At 46.0% G+C, this 15,948-nt stretch overlaps 2 protein-coding genes across 3 annotated transcripts in view; one reads left to right on the forward strand and one right to left on the reverse strand.

Annotated features, from left to right (window-relative positions):
• Nucleotides 1-3,652, forward strand: part of Pi4k2a (phosphatidylinositol 4-kinase type 2 alpha) — a 28,448-nt gene extending 24,796 nt beyond the window's left edge. Inside the window, exon 9 of the mRNA XM_076835291.1 lies at nucleotides 1,257-3,652. Coding sequence (XP_076691406.1) covers nucleotides 1,257-1,418 — 162 coding nt within the window. The 3' untranslated portion in view covers nucleotides 1,419-3,652. The remainder of the gene's footprint in view (nucleotides 1-1,256) is intronic.
• Nucleotides 3,653-4,667: 1,015 nt separating this feature from the next.
• Avpi1 (arginine vasopressin induced 1) lies at nucleotides 4,668-12,255 on the reverse strand. 2 transcript variants are annotated; one of them, XM_076835293.1, is made up of 3 exons: nucleotides 12,100-12,255; nucleotides 5,870-6,166; nucleotides 4,668-5,301 (listed from the first exon to the last, which is right to left on the reverse strand). In XM_076835293.1, the coding sequence occupies exons 2-3, from the start codon at nucleotides 6,154-6,156 to the stop codon at nucleotides 5,142-5,144; spliced, it is 447 nt and encodes a 148-aa protein (XP_076691408.1). In that variant the 5' UTR covers nucleotides 6,157-6,166; nucleotides 12,100-12,255; the 3' UTR covers nucleotides 4,668-5,141. The 2 variants fall into 2 exon arrangements, with proteins under 2 accessions (XP_076691408.1, XP_076691407.1); XM_076835292.1 differs by having other exon boundaries at nucleotides 4,668-5,304.
• Between the last annotated feature and the right edge of the window lie 3,693 nt (nucleotides 12,256-15,948).

Below are 15,948 nucleotides of genomic sequence, written 5' to 3' on the forward strand. Positions count from 1 at the left end.
AGTACTTATTCAGGAATAGGAATCACAATTTGTACACACAACCAAGGGCAGACCTAAAGTGTGTTCCAGCAAGGGACAGAGGAGGGGAAACTTTTAAGGAATCAAGCAGAAAGGTAGTCAGATCTTTCATTACGTACTTTGAAACCTTGGTTTTGTTGACAGGAGACTGAAGGTAGAAGATTATAGGACCAGACTGTGTCACAGCCCTCAGGAGACTCTTATAGTAGGCTGACTCTTGGAAAATCAGGAATCTTGCTTAGTCTTGCATACGCAGCTAATTCACCTTTCAAAATGATAGTCAAGGACTGGAAATGTAACCCAGTGGTAAATCGTATGATTAGCTTGCAAAAGGCCCAGGGTTTGATCCCTAGTACCACATTTAAAAAAATGAGAGACAAGTTGAGTCTGGTTTAAGCAAGTTTCACATAACTAAGTACCTACTCCTTAACACTGTAAGGTTCTATAAGCATCTAGTTTCTCCCAACATGCAAGAAGTCATTCACACCTGTACTTGTCTGCTGTTCACATACCAAAGCAAAATGAACCTCTACCCCATAGAAATCTGAAATAGAACAGGCAAAAGAGGTCACAAACCTGTCTATTTAACTGAGCTCTCCCCACCTCTGAGTCATCATCACTATTTTTACTAAATGGAAGGGCAAAAAAATAGAGGAGGTATTTGTTTTCATTTTTTTTTTTTTTTTTTTTTTTAATTGGGATGGATCTCACTATACTGCCCAGGCTTAAACTACTGGACTCAGTAATCCTTCTGCCTCAGCTTCCTGAGTGCTGGGACTTTAGGCACCGGCCAATGTGTCTGACTTTTCATTTGTATTTTTAAAATAACTAGAGAGGTTACCATTTTCTGTTTGTTGTCCCTTTGTATTTCTATTTTTATAGTCTATTTGTATGATTTTCCATTGGTGTGTTTATTTTTTATTTTTATTATTTGGTATTGGGGATTGAACCCAATGGGAACTTTACCACTGAGCTAGATCTCAAATCTTTTTATTTTTTAGTTTGAAATAGGGTCTTGCTAAGTTGCTTAGGGCCTTGCTAAGTTGCTGAGACTGCCCTCAAACTTTGAATCCTCTTATCAGCCTCCCAAGTTGCTGGGATTACAGGTGTGAGCCAAGGCACCTACTGGTGTGTTTATTTTTTATTGATTTATAGGAGTGCTCTGTCTGCTGGCCTGTCTGCAGAGGAAGATCTGGAATCCCAGGCATCTCTCATCTGTCTCCTTTTTCCCACTGCAGATCCTAAATCTGACCCAGGCCCTGAAAGACAACAAGAGTCCTCTGCACCTCGTCCAGATGCCACCTGTGATTGTTGAGACTGCCCGGTCCCACCAGCGGTCTGCTAGCGAGTCCTACACACAGAGCTTTCAGAGTCGGAAGCCCTTCTTCTCATGGTGGTAGCCCTAGAGGCAGGCAGAGGAAATGCTGTGTGAGACACGGGCTGGGAGGAGGCCTGGGAGCTGGGTACAAGGAAGCCAGAGAAGCCTGTGGAGAGCAGCCTTTACCAGTCCTCCCTCTCTGCTCAAAGTCACCTCCCTCAGGGCTTTCTCACCCACAGGGAGAAGCACAATCAAGGACCAGAGTGATTTTGGGCCCTTCTGAGGGGAGGCTGGTGTTCCAGGCCAGAAGTCCAGGTGGCTAGAAGGAGCACCTCCCTTCCAGCATCTCCTGTGGCAGGCTGGGAAAGTCCATACCTCCCTGACACCCTGCTCCTTTGTAATTCCCTATTATATTCTGCATCAGAAAACAACAACAAAAACAAATTTAAATGCTTGTAGCAGAACCCAGATCCTCTCATGTCAGAAGCCTTTAATCCAGACCTAAATTTGCATAGACCCAGACATTCAGGTGTCTGGCAGTTGCTTACTCCAATGAACCAAGGCTGTGTTACAGGGCCACTGGGTGGCTCCTAGTTCTGGGACAGACAGAAGCCACAGCTTCCTTTTGGGTTTTTGCCAAATCTTTTCCTTCTCTTCCTATTGGCAGTAGGCTGGCTTCTTGTGGTGCGCAGGATTTTGCTCTGCAGCTCTTAGTGATTCTGCACATGACCTACAGAACCTCTCTGCTCTCTGCCCTGATGCAGCTTGCCTGTCACTCAAGCAGAGGCATGAGGGGCTACTCTTAGAATTTCTGTTTTAATAGAAAGTTGATGCCCAGCACGTGATTGTGATCCATATGGCCTAGGTACACACTGGGAGCTGTAAGTGGCCTATGGGTGAATTTTCCCCAGCCTTGCTTCCTGAATCCTTAGTGCCAGTCCTCCTCTAATTTGTTGTTTTAAATATTTCCCCCTAGCTTTTTTGACTTAGGAGTTCTGTTCAGGTTGTAGAATGGATCGCTCTGGGGTGGTCTCAGCTCATAAGAGGACAGGATATCATCAGGTCCTTGGACTTCTTTATGTGCTGCCACTGCTGCTTGTATTGGCAACCAGACTTGCATTCTGCCTCCTAATTGGCAGTTTCCCTTTTCTCCCTGGCTTATTATCCTGGATTTGTTTGTCCCTGGCTTCTTGAGAAAGGCAAGGCCCAAAGCAGAAAGGTCTTCAAACTGTCCCCCAGTGCCTGCCCAGCTCAGTGTGCATCTTCTTGCTTTTATGTGTCTTTTCCCCAGCTGCCCTGCTTGCCAGGTGTTCAAGCCCTTTCTACACCAAAGCAAAGAATGGCCTCAGGAGGGAGTAAAAAGGTGTCACCTGTGGTGAGGGGCAGCTGTGTTCATGTGCTATGGACACTTTGTGGTTCTAGCACCCTGCGATTGGTCAATCAGCCTTGGAAAGAAAGTATTTTGAAGGTTTGAAAAACAACCAAAGAAAGGGAGTGAGGACTATGGCTGTGTGCACTCTGCTTGAATAGCTCCTACTATCCAGGATGCAAAGCAAAGACATGCAGCCCTCCTGTCAGTTGGGCTAGGCCACTTCCCATCCCTTCCAGCCCCACAGGAGCCAGCTTGTCCTGGGCTTCCACCAGCTGACAGGAAGCATCTCAGTGCTAGATATGCATGCCCTGAGGACAAAGGCACCACTCCCCTGCCTGCCCTGCCCTGACAATCCCATCTAGCCCACCTGGACTCTGGCCTTGGGAACCAGGTTTGAGAGAATACCTGCCTCCTGACCACAGGAGCCAGCAGGGACCCAGTGTGGGTAGCCCTCCACAGAAAAGACGTCTTCATGCAAACATGCTGGCAAGACTCCTTACCTGGGTGCCTGGGAGAGACAGAGGCACCTGAAGAGGAGCCTGGTACTTTACCAGCTACATCTGTACTGTCCTGCTTCAGACCAGCTCTGCAGTCAGGAGGAAATTGGGTCCAATGTAAAAGGGAGCCAGTCCCAGGTCTGGAAGGCAAGAGTGCAGGGCATCCTTTCCTGGCCCGTCTCCTCTCTCCCTTGAAGCCTGTACTCAGGCTGCCTTGAATGTGGACTTTGGGAGAGCTAGGGGCCCTGAGTGCCAGGGCAGGCTTCTGGTGGCACTGTCAGAACGGCCTGTCTCTCTGCCAGCCATAAGCCTGTCCCCCCAGTCAGGGAGTGGAGGCTGGGCTGTGAGATGCTGTTGCCCCCATTATCATTCTTCTAATGCACTGTAGAAATTGTATGTAATGTATTTAAATCAATGCAAATGTATGAATAACAAATCCAATTCTGACCTTTTTTGTCCAGTTCTCTTTGGGGGAAGGAAGACAAAGAAGGTAGAATGCAGTTTTAAGGACAAAGAAACCTATGTTTCCATGGAGTTGCAGAGTCATGGCTGCTGGGGCTCTTTTCCCCTAGAAGAGCTTTCTTACAGGTCTTTCACTTCCACAGTTCCAGTGCTTGGAAAACCAAAAGTATTTTCATGACTCATTTCAAAACCTTACTTGAGTCTATATTGATATGATGCTATTATTATTCATATGTATCTCTTAGTGTGAATATTTGTTGCAGAAATGTTATTCCCTTTTATGAGATTTTATGGTCCTTACTAGGGACCATATTTTCCCTATTTCTGAAAAAACAAAAACATTTTGTATGTCAAAATCATCTAGCTCCAGGGCTTTGGAATAAGAAGTGGATTATGCTTAAATGAGAGTGGCTTTTCTTCTTGGCCACCAGAGGGCAAGCCTGCCCTGTGTACATACCATTGCCCCATTCAGCCCTGACTTGGAGTGATGGATGATCTAGCTTGTGGGATAGGGAAAGGGAGGAAGAAACTAATGAACACATAGTATGATTGTTCTGAAATGGAACCAGAATAGTAGGGGAAACCCTCACAAGTTTTCTAAGCCATTGGGAACGAAGGATAATGCTAACACTTATGAATGATTGGTCCAGCCATTATGGCACCTTGGGATGGTGGGCCCATAAGGGTGAAAAAGCCATCTAAAGAGCTGGTTTCACTGCTTTGGCTGAAGATTGAATCATGGGCCTAGTGCCCATTGTATTAGGCTGATCATAGCAGCCTTCCTATTCTTCCCTATGGATCAGGACTGCCTGCCAAAACCATCCTGTCCCTCTCGGGTCCCATGGCCTTGGAAGAACAAGTCATAGGAGCTCTAGGGAATGGGGTAAGAAGGCAGTAGAGGCCAACCCTGATTCCTCCTTCCTGGGGAATTTCTGCACCTCCTCCTCTGGCTCCAGAGTCCCATTTCAGGATTCTCCCCTTCCATAACAGACCCACACAGTTCTTGATGCAAGTGTTTTTATTTGCCACTTAAACCATGGTTTCCTCATGCTGGCCTGACAGCACCAGGGATGTAGTCAGGCTGCTGGACTATGGGTGACAGTAGTAGCCAGCAGATTAGGGCAGACATGGTGAGGTGCTGCATCTGAGTGCCTGTTTGATTTCCAGGAGAATATCATGCAGGCCAGGTTATAGTGTTAGATCAAGAAGGGCTGAGGCAGGAACAGTCTGTCTTCTCACTGTGGTAAGGGCTGAGGCAGGAACAGTCTTGTCTTCTCACTGTGGGTATCACATGGTGTAGAGTCCAGGGGAAACCTCCAGTCCTGTTCTGAGTTGAGCAGGCCAGTGCCAGTGGCCTCTTCCTTTCATTTATCTGTGCAGGGCTGCCTACCTCAGATCTTCCGTCTTCACCTCCCAGGCCTTTGGTAAAGTTCCCACGATTCCTGGGGAAGGTCTTGCCATTTCCAGCCTGGGATCAGTGTCTGATCTGGTGAAGGTAGCCTGTGGGGCTTGGTTTCCTCCAGTTCCGGCGGATCCTGGCACTTGTCCTCCTGGAGTTCCAATGCTGCTCACTGGAGGCTGTCTCGGGGGCACTGCTCTGTGCATTGGCCAGTGGAGAGCAGGGCTCTGGGATTCTGCTGGGAGCAAAGGTATGATAAGCCAAGGAGGACAAGATGCGGGCTTCAGGAGATGTTCGTCACAATGGACTATAAAACACTGTTTAGAGCAAAATGAGACCGGAGTTCTTGTCACCTAGGCAATGAGGTGGATGCCTAGAGAAATTGGGGAGATGCTATCTCAAGGTGAAGTTTCTACAACTTGTAACCCATGATGTCCTGTAGTATATCCCCAGAACATTCTCTACTCCCACAGCTAAGGTCTTAACCAGTCTTACTTTTGAATGTTACCTATTTTACTATAGGTAAAAAGAATTATGAACTGTAATAATACACCCTCCCACCTGGCCAAGAATCAAGGCAAATCAAGGAGGTGCTGATTGGACCCAGGAACCCTCAGGAGTTGACAGTAACAGAAGTGGTTAGTGCCTGTCAGGTGGTGGCACTGTGTAGACATTAAAACCACTTAACAGGACTCATGGTACAGTGAAGCCAAGCAACTGGTTCTAGGTCATGCATCCAGAACATAGTGAGGCTGGCATCATTAGCACCCCCTTCCCTCAGCCCTCCAGTCCCAGGTACCCACCTGAGCCGGCTGCAGTGGTGCAGTGAGTGAGCCAGGGGTTTCTGCCTTGGGGGTCTCTTCCTGCGCAGCCTCCTTAGGGCCTCCACCACTCGGTGGTCCCCTGCACACTCCCAGATGATTTGGGCCCGCTCCTCGGCCAGCTGGTCCCCACTGCGCTGAAACAGGCCCTGGATCTGCAGCAGGTCAGCATCCTGGAAGATGTTGGCTGAGGCCTGCTTACGACCCCGGGCCTCAATGGGGGCTTGCCAAGGGAGCGGCTCACTCACCACAGAGGCTGGGGTGCCCATTGTGGGCACTCTGAGGATGGAAATCAGAAACATCAGTGCTGAAGAGGCTTTTTCCAAAGCTGGGGGCCTGATTAATGCCAGGGCTTCCAGTATTTCTGGTCTCCAGGATTCAAACAAGTAAGTCTTGCTGTAAAAATCAGGGCGCCTTGGAGAAATGGTATTAAGGCTGACAGCCAAACTTATTAAGTGCTATATGACAAATACGATTATCATCTCATTTACTAGTGAGATAAGAATTACTTTTCATCCCCTTTAATGAAGTGTGTCTCAGGTTAGATGACTTGCTGTTAAGGCCATGGATAAGCACAGAGCCAGGAGCACTTGAAGAGTACTCTCAATCCAGGGAAACACCAGGATGTCCAGTAACAGCTCAAATTTGTTGAGCACTTACCATTGTAACAGGCCCTGCTATAGAAGCTTTATTCCTATAACATTAATTAAGTATAATAAACACAGCAGCCCTCATTTCATCGAGGGGGAAATCTGAGGAACAGAGAAGTTATGGCACCCGTGGTTGTGCAACTGGAACTAGATTTAGACATCTCTGATATGAAGGCCCAGGTTATCACTCAGAGATAAAGAGAGGATGTGGAGCCTACCCTGACTGGAAACACACTTTACTACTTGCAGGCTGGCCCTCCAAGTTTCAGCTGCTAGTACCAGTACTAACTTCGTAGGGATGATACAGAGACACAGCATTTAGAACAGTGCTCATGTTCTTCCACAGGTTGACTATTCTTTATTTGAAATGCTTGAGATTTTGAGTTTTTCAAATTTTGAAATAATTACAGCTAAATAATGAAGTATCTTAGGAACAGAACCCAAGTCTAAACACACAATTCATTTGTTTCATATGTCTTACACATAAAGACTGAAGGTAATTTTATACAATATTTTAAATGATTTTGTGCATGTAATGGTTTCATGGTATGAAAGTTTTTACTGTGGTATCATGTCAACACTCAAAATCTTTTGGATTTGGGGGCATTCAGACTTTCACATTGGGGTGTTCAACCTGGATTCTGCTTTTCAAATTTTACAAATTGAAAATAAACATTCCACATCCTATTTTCAAGACCTGGGCATGAACCAAGTCCATATAATTTAGCAAAAAGTATGTAACAGACCAATCAGATCTAACCATAGTACAAAGCACTCAGGGTGGGGGAAGATGGGAACAGAAGAGAAGGCTGGAAAGGTCAGAATATACTGTTAAGGACAGAGATTGACTTAAGAGTTCAACACAAGTCAGACTTTGTGTCAATGTCTCCCATCCAGGAAATGAAAATATCTTCTTAGATTCTGGATATTTGACTTTGAATAATAATGAGGACATAAGAAGCTCCCCACCTTATCCTGTCTCCAGTACAGCCTAGAAAGGCTATGGGATTGGAAAACAGCTTGGAGACAGGAAAGACCAAGAACTTTGGCATGACATAGGACTGGGTTTGAATCCCAGCCCTGCCACCTTCCTAGGTCTGTGACCTTAGGCAAGTTATTCAGTCTCTGAGCCTGTCCCTTAAATGTAAATACCCACTTCTCAGGATTGTAATAAGAATTAAATGAGTCTAGTATGGTATCAGGCACTCAATAAGAGCTAAATAAGTGGAAATTTCCTCTTTTTTGGCCTCCCTAATCTTTGTACCTGGGAGAGAGTTGTGATATGGATCCTCCATTTCCTCCAAGCCATGTGCCCAGAGCCAGCTAAGGACAGGTCTAGGTTCCCCTCCCAGCCCAGGCTTAACAGGGTAGGGAAGACCTCTTCCCCAGGGCCTGAGTGGCCCTCCTTCACAGCTGCCCACAGAAGAGGCTGTCAACCAGCAGCCAGCTGCAAAGGGGGAAAGTAAAGTAAAAATATATTCAAGTAAAGTTATTTACATACTCACTGTAAAAGAGGCACACAGTACAGAATCACATAAATAAAAGCAATTCTAGTTTCCTACTCTCGACCCATTTGCAGAAGCAACCCTCATCCTAACCAGCCTTTTGTTCTCTTTCTCTGGAGAGTTTGAGTCATCTCTCCACCCCATTCAAACTCCCAGAATCATTACACCCTCCCTCCCCTGGCCTTCTCTCCACCTCACCTCAATAACCACCCTCATGACTCCAGTCATTTCCACACTCGCCCAGTCCCAGTTTCTGTCTTAAGAACCCCACTCTCGTTTTGAAAAGATTTAATAACTAAAATAAACCCACAAAAGACATCCAGATAAATTAATTTCATAGAAATTATGTTTTTCCTAGAAAATGGGAACTGTAAAATCCTTAGACACTATTATGGAAATCCAGTTAACGTGTGTGAGAATTAAGTCCCCATAGCTGATGGTATTGAACACACTATGACAAGAAGACCAGAGTGACCAAGGAATACTTTCAGGTGATAGGAAAGCTAACAATGGGTGTATGTTCTGTATCAAGCAATGTGTACGTATCATTTAATCATCAACACAATCCTAGGAATTAGGCTAGACACTTATTTTCATCCCACTGCGCAGAGGAGCAAAAGGAAACAGAATTGTGAAGCATTGGTTGAGCCAAGGCCTGAAGCTATTCTGCGACTGCAACTCCTGATGTTAACCACCAGCTGCCATATAGCCAAGCAGCTCAGAGCAATTTCTCCACGTTTCCATGTGAAGCACTTCACCATTCCTATAGAATTCACAAAGGGGAAGCCCTGCCAATAGGAAGGGAAGAACAATGAATTATCCCACAGGGTGGAGTCATAAAATTCAGCCTATTCACTAGTGTAAAGGCTGTTTACTGGATGAATCCCCCAAGTGCCCCCAACCTTCAACCACAGCAGATGGCACTTTAGAGGAAATCCCCTGCTTCCACCAAAGAAATGTAGAACTGCAACCCAGATCAGCACACAAAGCACTGGCTCAGGAGTAAGAAGCCTGGGCGTCAGCCCTGGGTCTGTCTCACACCAGCTGAGGGACCTCAGGGAAATTAAGTCAGCTCTGAGGGCCTGCCCTGGTATTGAGAATCAATGCTCCATGCAAGGCTAGGTCTATATGGAAGCAGGATGACCCTGCTTGTCTGCCAGGGCCTAGGAGCAGAGGGAGTGGACAGGTCTGGCTAGTTAGGTGCCAGGAAATCCCCAACTAGTAGCTCCCCCTCTCCCTCCTCAATCTCCTCTGGAGGCCAGATATTGTCTTGCTACAGCGGATTATGGGGTCAAGGTCTGGTGGAAGTCAGAACACACTGCTCTAGAACACCCTAATGACCAAGCCTAGTTTGGACTACTAGGCTGGTCTGGGTGGTAGAAGAGGTGATGTCCTTCCTCTGACCCAGTCACACCCCCACCCCCACGCCCACCCTGGGAAAGAAGGCAACAGGATCAAGTAGCTGCAGCTGTTTGGGGGAGGAAATGGCTGGAGCCTGACTTCCCAGATAGTTCCAGCCAGGGGACTCCACAATTCTGTCAGGGCTGCAAGGCCTTGACTGGATGGCCTCCAGCCAGCTGAGTTACAAACCTACCAAGGAGAAACCATCTGGAGCCCGGTGTGGTGGCACATGTCTGTGATCCCAGCGGCTCCAGAGGCTGAGACAGGAGGATCGAGTTCTAAGCCAGCCTCAGCAATGACAAGAAGCTAAGCAACTCAGTGAGACTCTATCTCTAAATAAAACTCAAAATAGGGCTGGGAATGTGGCTCAGTGGTCGGGTGCCCCCGAGTTCAATCCCTAGTACCAAAACAAAACAAAAAAAGAAAGAAGAAACCATCTGGGAGAGTCAGAGTTTCTATCTTCAATACTCTCCATGAAACTTGGGAAGGGCTTGGCACCTCCAGATTTTGAAGCACCCTACTTTTGGCTCTGCCTCCCACCCAGGGATTCATACAGCAGAATGAGGCTGAGAATAAAAATAGGGGTATTCCAGGTAGGACTAGATGGTAAACTTTGGGAAAACTGATGAAGTAGTGAATCAGAACACTTTTATTATCAGAAGAACGTTTCCTATCTCATTCAATGTGTTCAATAGTTACTTTCCCCCCAATTTCCTGGACAAGACCTTAATCTAGGAAGGTCAGTGTATACTTGAACAATGGTACTTTTTTAAAACTGGAAAATGAAACCACAGGGCTATTAAAAGACTACAAATAGATCTCTCATTTCAGAACAGACGTAAGTGTGGGGGTCTGTGCACAAATGAGTAAAGACTAATTGCAAAACACTTCAATTTGACACAAACTGGGTTAAAAATGAACCCCCAAAGTAAGTATCAAAATGTTGAAAATCACAAAGTACTACTTGTTCTGAATCAGGCAATAAGAACTATAGAGCTCTAATAAAAATATATTTCACAAGTGACTCACCCAGCAATGAATTTGCAATATATAAATATGGTGCACAATTGAGCATTATTTGTTAACATATGAAGTTAGTTCCAACAGTTTTCCAGGTGAATATTTCTCTGGAGTCTCGGGGAGCTCACATGACCAAGAGAGGCAGAACACACTTGGGTAAACTGGGCAACTCCTGGTTCCTACTCAGTTTGTCTCTTTTGAATAACCCTGGTGATAGCAATAATCCCTGTAATCAGAGGCCAAAGGCCTCTTAGAAAAATAACTGGAGGCTCTGGCCCAATGCCAGAATCAACCCTTATGGCCCTTGCCTGGTACCCTGCACAGACATGCCACTGGACAGCAGCCAAAATCTGCTCTGTGAAGCTGAGTCAAATGGCTGTGTGGGCTCCAGACCCCACTGGGTCTCCAAATCTATTCCCCAGGAGATAGATGAAGAAACTGGCTCTTTCCTCAGACCAATTCTCAGACATGACCTGGAAATAAACTACTAGGTCTAGGAATAACTTTAAGAGTTCAGGAACTCTGAATTCTTGCTGTGACATGGATAACTGGATAACCTTGTATAAATCTCACTTTTCTCCTGTTTCAGTTTGCTCATCATCAAAATAGTGAGAAATAGAATCCTTAATGGGAAAAGGGAGATGAAGTATTCGAGAGCTTTCATTCTAGTACCTGCCATACAACAGGCATTCCATTCTGCATGTTGGTTGAATGAATGATGTAAGGGGAAGATTACAAACTGACCGCATTATAGAATCATGGTTATCTTTATCATCACCAACAACAAACTCCTAGAGAGGCCTCCACTCTTAGAAGAGAATGAAGGGAGACAAATTCTTCTGTGTATTTTTAAGTCATACTTTTTGATTAAATTCATAGAGGCAGTTTCATTTCAAGTGTAGAACAGAGCACTTTCAGAGGGACTTTCTAACCCTCACTGAGGTGGCATTATCACTGTCCTCCACTGTGGAGACACTATTGTCAAACCCATCTTGCAGGCGAGAAAATCGAGCTCATAAAGATTAAGTAACTTGCCCAAATTCACTGAGCTGGTTGGGATATGAACCCAGGTGGTCTAACCCACACTCTCAACCGTTGTTATTCTTGTTACTGCCAGACGGCCGAGAAGGTCTTCAGGGAAAGAAGGACCCAGAAAATTCTGAAATCTCTCAGAGCCTACTGTCTGCTTCTGCGGATTTTGCAAGTCGCGGCAATCCAAAATCAGGACTACCCAAGTAAAGCTCTTCCGCCCCATGGGGAGTTCGAGAGGTTACTCAGTACGCTGAAGGGCAATTCCGACGGATCTCAAATCGAGGTGGGGCAAACTAAGCTGCACCCACCCCAACCATTCCACGGCCTTTCGAAAGAGCGGGTGCAGCTCTAGATTTCCTGCCGAGGAGGTGCTTGCAAGGACCAGGCGACGTTCACAGGCAGGACAGAGCGTGGGAGAGAGTATTCTGGTTGAGATCACTCGGCGATATCCCCAGCATGGGTCGGTCCTCGAGGCTAAAGAGTGACTACTCCGCAAAACGACAGGGCCCTAAGTGCGTTTGGGGTGCGTGTCCCAGCGGTTCCCAGTCTCCGTCCACCCGCCCGTTCCCACCGCGGAGCCAAGTCGTACCGCCAACCTACGTACCTGGTTGCCAGAAGCGGGCCGCACGCAGCCCGGAGCTGGCCCGGGCCACCTCGGTCACGGTCAGGTTCCCCAGAGAAAGCGCTCCAGAGCCCCGGAACAGCCAATCCACGGCCCCAGCCTTGCAGTGAGCTCCAGGGCTAGCCTTCCAAAATCGAACGCGGAGACTCCACCGGCCAATCAACGGTGGCAGGGTGCAAGGGGCGTGGCCGGCTCTGCCCCCTTTCCTTCTCCGGTCTGGAGAATCGAGTGCGGAGATTCCTTGAGTCCAATCAGCGGCCGAGCAGCAGCGAGGGGGTGTGTCCGCGCGGGCCCTTCGCTCCTCCCTGGCCGCCCGCGCGCCTTGCCTGGAGGCGCCCCCTTCATTGACGTCAGTCCCCTGGGCCAGCGCGGTTGTGCTGGCGCGAGAGCCGGGCGGGGCCGCATTCCTGCCCCCGGGTGCGGCAGCGGCTGGCCCAGCCGGGTACACGTGACGGATGCCCCTTTTCTTGGGCCGAGGCCAATGCGCGCCGCGCCCAGTTCCTGGATGCGTGTGCCCCCTGCAGAACCTTTATATTCGGCAGCTCCTAAAACCTCCCGCCTCCCAGCCCACCTTTTGGCTCCAGCTTTGAGGTAGAGGAGGTGCAGTCCCTGCAGCAGTCAGAATGTCTTCAAACCAAGAACGTCAAGTGGGGCGTGAATGTTGGGTCAACCCTGAGACTTTGGGCCAGTTACCCAATCGAGACAGTACTTAAAAGTTTGTATTCGTTCGACTTCGTTCATTAGCGACAGATCCTGTCAGGGTTCCCTGACAGGAAGTAACAACTATATAGCCTTGGGGTGTTTACAGCCTAGTAGGGGAGACAAACACCTAAAGCATTTAACTGTGATTACGATTGTGATAAACGTTTATGCTGTGAGGGGCATAAAGGAGGTACCTAAGTTTCCTCTGGGAAGTCCTGGAAGGCAGAAGATGTAACTTTCAAGGGAGATAGGAAGGAGTTGAAATTGTTAGAATGACAAGGAATGGGTCTGGGGAGAGCGTTTAAGGAAGAGGCAAGGGCACTTGCGTGCTAGGGCCAAGACATACCTTTGCTGGGGAGAAATGAAAAGAGGCCCGAAGTATGAAACAAGGCCTGGGGTAGTGCCAGCAAGGCGATTCCCTTCCCTGTGGGAAGCAGATGGCAGAGGCAGGCAGTGAAGAAGTTTGCATCTGATCCTCAGGTCAGGGAATAGCATGAAGCGTATGTACTATGTGCAAGTAATGCGCTTTACAAATAATAACTCATTTTATCCTGGTGACAAATTTGTGTTTTTAGAAGGCGCAGCTTGGAACTTGGAAAGGGCAGGAGTGGGTGCAGAGTATCCATTAGGCTATTGGTAAATTGTTGTTTTCTTCCTTGGATGATGAGGGGTTGTTTGTGTACTTGTCCAGAAATGGTCAGGAAGGATGGCTGTGTATAGGCAGCGAGGTCTCCCTGACTTCTTTTTCACAACAAAGCTGACCTCATAAATTTAATCTCTTCTGTAAAAGTTCCAATTGGGGAGATTACAAGGCACCACACTGAAATTAGTGGGTTCCATTTTGAAAGGTAAGGGAGTGTTTTGAAGCTGTTCTTCCTCATCCCATGGTCTACAGTTCTTCATTCCATCCCTCTGCATAAAAGCAGTAACACCAAATGTTATGCTCTAGCTAAAAAGATACTTTTCCTTAAGCCCTGGGGAAATGATGAAAATAACAAAGAAATCATTAATGTTATCTTCAATGGAAAGATTGCTGCAAAACCTGCCGCCAACTGCCTGCCTAAAGATGGACTGTGCATGCTCTTAAACCAAAAATCAAGCATCTGAGCCAGGGACTCATCTAGCCCACTCCAAGCAATAGGAGAGCCAAGCTCAGCATAGCAGTGCTTGGAAAATCTAGGAACTCTACGAGCTATGAGCCAGATGAGCATACCTAGGTAGGAATCAGGAACTTGTGGTTTCTGGGTCAGATGTGACTAAGGCTGGGTGGATAATATCTAGTGTCTCCAAACATTTTGCAGCCATGTGACTGTGCTTAACACACAATGGAACCATTTCCATTGTTATAGTTTTATGATTCAATATTTCTGTTCAGAACATGGGGCCACTTCCATGGTTGAGTGGGTCACAGGAGACCTGATCAGGAGTGGGGTCATCTGGCACCCTTAGGAGAGTGCTGAAGACAAAAACCACCAATAAATAGGACCCTATTTTTAGAAGGTTGACTCTGGGGAATATTACCTGGTGTCATTCAGGCCAAGATCTGGTTTTACCTAGGACCCAGATTAAGTCGAGTAAGGAATTCTCTGCCACAAAATCTAAGAGGGCACCAAAAAAATCATAATAAGATATATAACATCTCAATGCAGTATTTTTAAAACTCAAAATTAATGCAAAATATCCATGATGAACAAAATATTGATATTTAAAATAAAGACAGGCTATTGTTTGTTTTATATCTCTGCACTATTTTGTAATGGGAATAGTCATTTCCTATCAGCCCACAGGTCCCAGGCAGACTGCCATCGCAGTGACTTTATGAGGACTGACAATAGCACATGAACAGATTGGGCAACATGGGGCTTTAAATGAAGTCATGTTTTTTGATTGCAGTGTTTTTATCCACTTTTTTTCCATTTGGTTCAAAATATGGAAGGGTATTTGGATAAGCACATATTTTTCCTTTTGTCTCAAGCTCCAAAATGGTTCAACTCAGAACTGTTTTTAACCTCAAGGAAATTAAAATCCAAAACACGGGTTCTGTCTGTTCAAGTGACTTAAACTTTCTGCCTTTCAACTTCTCATCTTTAAAATGAGAATAATCATGCTTACAGACATAGCTCAGTGGTAGAGTATATGGTTGGCATGGACAAGGCCCTGGATTCAATACCCAGCACTGCAAAAAAATATATAAATAAAATGGGAATAGTCATATCTACCTCTCAGTGTTACTGTGAGGACAAAGTAAGATATTAAATAAAGGCTGAGTGCTTCAACCAACAATGGATAGAAAATATTAGAAAAAAATTGTGTCAGACAATTTAGGAAAAAAAATGTATGGACTTTTTTCTTGTCATTATTCCCTAAAAAGTATAGTATAACATAATTCACAGAGCATTAGCTATTTTAGGTAGTCTAGAGATGATTTAAAGTATACAGGAGGCTGGGTTTGGTGGTCCATGCCTGTAATCCCAGTGACTCAGGAAGTTAAGGCTGAAAGATACCAAGTTTGAGGTCAGCCTTAGCAACTAAGCAAGGACCTAAGCAACTTAGCAAGACTGTCTCAAAATATAAAATAATCTCTAATACCAAAAAATAAATAAATGAATGAATAAAAATGAAGGATGTATGCAGGTTCTATGCCAATACTATGTGTGTTATTCAGCTTTTTGTCACTGTGACTAAAACACATAACAAGAACAACATAGAGAAGAAAAAGTTCATTTTGGCTCATGGTTTCAGAAATTCAGTCTATGATTGGCCAATTCCATTGCTGTGGGCCCAAGGCGAGGCAGAATATCCTGGTAGAAGGGCATGGTGAAGAAAAGCTGCTCACCTCATGGTGGCCAGGAAGCAGAGATAGATAGAGGCACCAGGGACAAATTATAAACTCCAAAGGCATGCCCTAGTCACCCACCTCCTCCATTCATGCCTCACTTGGTTACAGTTACTACCCAGTAATCCATTCATATTATTAACCCATCAAATGGAATAATTCACTGATTAGGCTTTAGCTCATAATCTAACATTTCAGTTTTAGCTCCTTCATTAATACAGGAGCTTTGGGGGGGATAATACCTCATATCCCAATCATAATGCTATACCATTTTATACAAGGGACTTTACCAT

The sequence above is a fragment of the Callospermophilus lateralis genome, chromosome 15 (genome assembly GCF_048772815.1).
Source record: "Callospermophilus lateralis isolate mCalLat2 chromosome 15, mCalLat2.hap1, whole genome shotgun sequence".
Classification (NCBI taxonomy): domain Eukaryota; kingdom Metazoa; phylum Chordata; class Mammalia; order Rodentia; family Sciuridae; genus Callospermophilus; species Callospermophilus lateralis.

Bases quoted from the DNA above. Each gene is read 5' to 3' on its own strand.
- Avpi1 (XM_076835292.1), bottom strand. From the start codon at position 6,156: ATGGGCACCCCAGCCTCTGTGGTGAGTGAGCCGCTCCCTTGGCAAGCC. The intron at 5,305-5,869 runs GTGGGTACCTGG...CTTTGCTCCCAG, and splicing joins CACCACTGCAGCCGGCTCAG to CAGAATCCCAGAGCCCTGCT.